This window comes from Alexandromys fortis, unplaced genomic scaffold (assembly GCF_014885135.2).
Source record: "Alexandromys fortis isolate MF-2015 unplaced genomic scaffold, M_Fortis_MF-2015_v1.1 scaffold_95, whole genome shotgun sequence".
In the NCBI taxonomy this organism is placed as follows: domain Eukaryota; kingdom Metazoa; phylum Chordata; class Mammalia; order Rodentia; family Cricetidae; genus Alexandromys; species Alexandromys fortis.
Window position 1 is genome coordinate 3655397 of NW_026067990.1, and position 6495 is coordinate 3661891.

Below are 6495 nucleotides of genomic sequence, written 5' to 3' on the forward strand. Positions count from 1 at the left end.
TGCTCCCCAAGGTTGATATGAATGTGGCCCAGCAGAAAAGCATAAGCTTTCTTAAAACATTATGAGATTATTTTTAGCAAGTAGATTGTGCAGTGTTTTGTAGCTAGCAATGTTGTGCCACAGTGTCTAAAAGTTGGGCATGCTTGGGAGTCTAAGGCCTGCAGTTTTTTCCTTATTCTTGAACTACTGTGGAAAATGGAGCCAAAACAAAGAGGGTCGCACTACATACACATGTTCCCATCCTACAAGGAGACATACCACAGCCGGCTGCCTAGGTGATTTCCTAGCTTTGAATAATTTCGCCTTGGCAATCCTTACTGCAAGGAGCTTGTAGAGTTCAGCTGGTTATATACTTCTGCCTACCTAAATGACATCATAGGTTAGAGTGCAGAGCTCAGGGAGACCTACAACATCATCTAGCACAAGTGACTATTTCATATACCAAACAGAAAAGGGCTTATTCAAGGTCACTAGTTACTGGGGAAGTCAAGGCTTTAATGTAGGTACCCTGTTCTTGTATCAGTGCCCAAGGCATGGTAATCTTACATCAAATTAGAAAGAAAGCCCATAACTTATTTGTTGTAGTTCTTTGGAGAAGCATAGTTAGTGTTCCACAGAATAAAACTGTTCCTCTGACAGTATGTTTTGAACTTTTTTTCTCTAATAAAATGTTATGGCAAATTTTCTTTGTCATTAAAAACAGAAAAGTATAGCATAATACTGCATTTGTTTCTCAGCCTACATATGAAATAACAGAGGTTCTCACATACCTCTCTAGGGAACCAAGCACCTTGGAATGAGAATGAATGATTTGCAGTCCAATGCAGCACACAAAACTGCAAACTGACAATTGTAAAGATTACCCCCTAAGTGAGGACTCTGGGAAGAGAGAACATTTTATCCTGACATGGAAGGGCCTGAAAGGTATCCGAGAAAAGTTAAAGCTTGGAGGGGGCTGAACCTCTAGGCCAAGGATCAGTTAGGTATACAGAGAGGGGAACAGCTGAAAGGGCCCTGATGCAGCGATGATTAAAAAGAAAGTAGAGAAGAAACTTCAAGTGGTCCATCTTGGTTGGTAGCAAGACTGTCATACTGGTGACAAGGTGGTGACATGCTCCATGAACAAAAAATATCAAACGGTGTCCCCTACATAAATACAACATAGTGCCAAGCTAGAGTGACTTCACAATGCAAGCTCCTCATCTGCATCCCACCATCAACACATGAATTTAAAAGATCATACGCAATAAAACTAAGGGAGGTACAAGGAAAGGAAGAACAGAATTTACCAGTAAGTGACTGATGTGAGCCTCTAGTTGAGATCAACTACCACGCTGGTGAAATGAATAGTTGATTCTGACATGAATGGGGCCTTATAACTTGTGAAGATTCCACCACACATTGTTACTAAAAGATCAAATACATATGTTTAGACTTCTAAACAAGAGTTCAGGCTCCTGAGTAAACAATCCTTAACTACTGTACCTGCTCCGCCATTTCATAAGAGCCAGAGCAATCTAACTGCAATGTTTTCAGTTCATTTGTCAGTTTTACTAGTAAGCAGTGGTTTTATGGATAAAATATGCAGCTAGAGGTTAAGAAAGAAGCCTTCTCTCAAGCTCCCATACAGAGGAAAACTGGGAAATTTCACGTTAAGGGTTGTTTTTGTCGTTTTGTGAGACAGGGTCTTACCATGTACTCCTAGGTAGCCTGGAATGTAGATCAGCTGGCCCCAAACTTACACTCAGAGAGATCCACCTGCCTTCACCTCCTGAGTGCTAGGATTAAAGGCGTTCACATGGTTCACACATTTAATTTTCACTTGAACCTAAGAAAGAAAATGTACAAAATATGCAAGATGATGAGAAAGATGTTTTCTATAAATAGGTAGGTTCTCTTTAGACCCACACACAAAAAAAAAATTCTCCAATGATCAACTTCAAATGAGTTCCTTGAATCATTCACATACCTCAGAATCAGGGCCACATTCAGACTTCATGTCTCATACTTACAAGACCTCCTGAAAATAGGTAGTTTTGGGGGAACGCCTTATTGTAAGAGAGGCCACTTGTTCGTTTCCCGGCTGCCCAGACTCCTGAAATAACCACACAGAAACTGTATTAATTAAATTACTGGTTGGTCAATTACTTAAGCATATTGCTAACTAACTCTTACATCTAGAATTAACCCATCTCCATTATTTTATATTTTACTATAAGGCTTGTGGCCTACCGGCAAGGTTTCATCACATCTGTCTCTGGCGGCTCCATGGCTTCTCCCTCACTCCACCTCCTTTCTCCCAGCATTCAGCTTAGTTTTCCCCACTGAACTAAGTCCTACCTTGCTATAGGACAAGCCAGTTTCTTTATTCATTAACCAATAAATCAACACATAGACAGAAGGACCTCCCACACCATCCCCTCACTGAGATTTTTTATGTGAGCTAAAAGGTAGCTCTGAAACTGCTGAATTCACAGGATACCTGAGGGCCTTTTACTCTCTTTCTCATGGGAAATGAAGGTAAAGGCATGCAGGTGTGATATCTAGGAATAAGGGCATGGACATTTCCGGGGTCATAAGTCTACAGAATGGAGGAAGGCCCATGGCCATACGTGAATCTAGCTGACGGGTCTATTCATCTGCCCTCTTAAAATAGAAGCATTAAGTGTCCACAATGAATTGGGCACTGTACCAGTCATTTGGGATTACCAGAGGAAACAAGAGAAAAAAATGCCTGCTCTCATAATGGCATACCCTATTCCAACTGTCCCCTAGGTGCCTGTTAATTACAGTTGTTTCTCAGTTAAGTTTGTGCCCAGAATGCCCCCAATGATTCTACCAGAAGAGTACCTGCAAGTAGTAGAAACAGAAAGAAAGAAAAAAAAGCAAATATTCAGAGAGGGACAGACTGCAGCTGAACTGAATGCTTTTTCAGGCTTGAAGAAGCACCACAGAACTCACTTGATGTGCTTTGTATCTTGTACGGGTTTGTGGCTTGGAAGGGTGGTGTGAACACAGGCTTCCTAAAGAAAGTCATATCAGAGTGTCCATTGCCCCAGGCTGGGTTAGCCAAAGGACAAGGGCCCCAGAGAAGAACACCCTGTGAGATGCTGAACTGCCCCCGCTCCAGTGTCTTACTTCTGGACAGCAGGACTCCTGCCAAAGCGAATCTTCCCAAAGTACTGCTTGGATGAAGGTATCATCCTTGGACCCAGATAAAATCTGTGGGAGGTTATTGAAGAGCTTCTAAACTCCCCTATCCCTCCTACCCATTATACTCTCTCCTACTTAAAAGATACTAGATAATCTTCCAAAGATGGTTCCCCTGCTACTCGTTTTTCCGGAGCCAGTTTAAAGGGCAACTTTACCAGAAGCTGTGACAATATCAGCAAGAAGCTTCTTTTGAGTTCTCCACAGCTCTGGAGTGCTTTGCCCACAGCTAGAAGCCCCTGCTTGGCTACATAATTTATCTTCCATGGCAGAGCGAAGTCTTTGAGGATAAGGACTGTTTTATGGCTGCTATCTCTTCTCAATCCTTAGACCAGAGCCTTGGTGTTTACTGAATGCAACACCAAGTTGTTTCTTTTCTTTTCTATCTGGGAATTCACTTTATAGTCAAGTTTTCTTTTAACATATTGCTCAGCTATGCATTTTTCTCCAGTCATGTTAATGAAGCAGGAACAACTCTGACGTGAACTTAGAGGCAGGGTGTCTTTAATAAATCTGTAATGTTTTATGCATGGCCTTTGGAGGACTCAAGAGATGCGGGCTTTTTTGCGTCCTTCCACTCCTTTCATAATCTCATTTCCACCGCCCCCACCCACCAGCTGTACTTCTTCAGCCCCCACTCTTATTAAAAACCACTTTAGCCTTTGAGATATCCTAGGACCTTTCCTTCCATATGCTTCCTGTACTTAGCCCCCTCTCCACATTCCTTTAGGCCATTATCCTTGGTCGCAAAGTGTGTTCCCCAGGCAATTTCAGGAACTCTAAGGATGCCCTAGTATTTATTGAGAGTGATGATCCTAAGTCATGAGCTTAACATATTTACAATTAATACACAGACTATATTTAGGGAAGTTTCAACTATATGAAAACAATTTTTAGCTCAAGCAGAATACCAGGATTTTATTTGCTGATTCCTAGATTGATTTATTTTGCTGTCTTTGCTAAAATATTAGAACTTCAATGTTTGACTGACTTACATTTACAGAGGGAAAATATTTAGTGAGCTAAGCATTGCTGTCGACACTAGAAATATGAACTTCATGTGTTATTTGGAATGACTCTAGCAGACATATAGCTCCATTTACAGAAGAAAACCCGAGGTCTTGTCCAAAATCATCCAGTTATTTTGTGGAGCTAGGGTTCTACCATTGTTCCGTTCAGTATGGAGCATATATATTCTTATAGTTATGCCATCGTATCCCCGTAAAAAAATCCAGTACTTTCTAGTTGGTCTGCTGCTCTAAAACAGAATCCACTAAGATGCAAGCTCAGAGGCTTAGCCCATCACTAACCCAATTATTATACCATCTACTTATACCACCATCACAAAATCAACTGTGTTTCAAAGAAAAGAAGAGCCTAAAATATATTATTTCCATGATTTCTTTCTAGAAATTGGGTGCATGGTACAGTGCGGGTAAAACCAGATGACTCCAGATTCCACAGTATGTTAATCTTACATTTTGGTACAATGATCCAGGCGGTAGTGTCGCACACCTTCAATCCCAGCACTCTGGTGGCAGAAGCAGGCAGATCTCTGTGAGTTCAAGGCCATCCTGATTTACAGCGATAGTTCTAGGACAGCCAGAAAGCCTGTCTCGGAAAACCAAACCAAACAAACAAACAAACAAACATTTTGGTACAAAGTTACAATGTAAATGAATTAGCAATGACTATCAAAGCAAACAACCTACACACGAAAGGATAAAATTATTCCACAATCAAATAAACTATTCCACAATCAAATATACATCTATGTATTTTCCCTATAAGAATTTAAGGTAAGGTCACATTTATTCATTCAACAAACATTTATTGAGCCCCAGTAACTGTACTAGGTGCTAAGAAATACAACTTGAATAAGATAAATCAGGCTCCAGCCCTCACTGGATACGGTTTGCTTTAAAGTTTAAATGATTTTGCTAACTATGCGATAGCTGATGTTCTGTAATAGAATTATATTTTGGGGAAAGTCAGAGTCATAGGAGGCCTCTTCTGGAATACTTTTACATTTTCTTTATGGTAAATGATATAAATCTTTAACTTAAGAGAAGGAAGGTCAGCAGTCTCTAGGATGGTTTCAACAAGCACGTTGATGGTCAAGTTGACTGTCAAGCAATATGGTGGTGGATGGTGGTCAACCAAGGGGGTAGCTTAGACCATTCGGTTGCGCTTGTGGGATGGAGAGTCTATGGTGGCATCACCAAACTGGGCCGAGGTACGCTTACGAATTCCTCCACTGTCCAGACGGAGAGCCAGTTCTTCTGAGCCCAAGGGGTTCGGATCATCTTCCAGAAAGCCACTTTTCCGACGCCCACTGCTGGCAATACCTCCATCTTGAGATGGGGAACCAGAAGTGCCAGATCGCATGCTGATGCTTGCCATGGCGCCATTGAGGCCATGGAGGGCGATGGCCTCATGGAAGGGCTGCAGGTCGACGTCCACAGGTGCGGTGGACTCAGTGGCAGCAGCCGGACTGGAAGCAGCTGCGGGCGGCCTAGGGGACATCCTGGAGGTGCGTGGCGGGGGAGCGGTGGGGGGGACTTTGCCACAGAGGAAGCTAATGAGGTCTTCCCTGCGAATGATGCTCCTACCCTTCTTCACCCACTCCAGCACATCTCTAACGCGACGCTGGTAGCCAACCTGGACGCCCAGCTCAAAACTTCGCTGGTAGGCATCCCCGCTCTCTTTGTAGAGGCTGGTCACGGCCATGGCAGCATTCTGGAAGGGGTCCCACATAGACAGTCCTGGCTGCTGGCACCCGGAATCTTTGTAGAGCTGGGCCACCGCAGTGGCTGAGATCTGGAAGAGGTGCCAGAGCCTCTGCCGCTCGATCTTGAGCCCAGCCGCATCAGCAGCCGCCTCCTCCTGCAGCTCGGGGGACAGCTGCTCTTCCTGCTCCGCCTCAGCAAGGCACTGGCGCTCCCACTTAGAAAGCCAGGGCTCAGCGACCTCGGCCTCACGGTCCTTCTGCTGCTCCTCCATCCTTCTCTTCCTCCAGGCCGCGCGCCTTCCTTCCTCCACTACAGTCTCCGCAGCTGACTGTGGCTGCAGCTCCTTCACCTCCACCTCCGCCTCCTCCTCCTCCACCACCACCACCTCCACCGCAGCTCACCTCAGGCTCAGGGGGGGCCGCCCTCCGCCTTCCGCGGCCGCCGCCGCCGCCTTCGCGGGCGCCGCTGGGCGGGCGGGCGGGCGCGCGGGCGGCGGGGGCCCAGAGGCCAAGCGCTCCAGCAAGCCAGCGAGCGAGCGAGCTAGCGAGCACCG

The 6495-nt window shown here is 44.8% G+C and overlaps 1 protein-coding gene across 1 annotated transcript; it reads right to left on the reverse strand.

The window, feature by feature from the left end:
- Positions 1-4595: 4595 nt before the first annotated feature.
- On the reverse strand, positions 4596-6289 carry Hapstr2 (HUWE1 associated protein modifying stress responses 2). The gene has a single exon (XM_050159658.1). The coding sequence runs from the start codon at positions 6211-6213 to the stop codon at positions 5383-5385; it is 831 nt and encodes a 276-aa protein (XP_050015615.1). The 5' UTR covers positions 6214-6289; the 3' UTR covers positions 4596-5382.
- Positions 6290-6495: the final 206 nt, after the last annotated feature.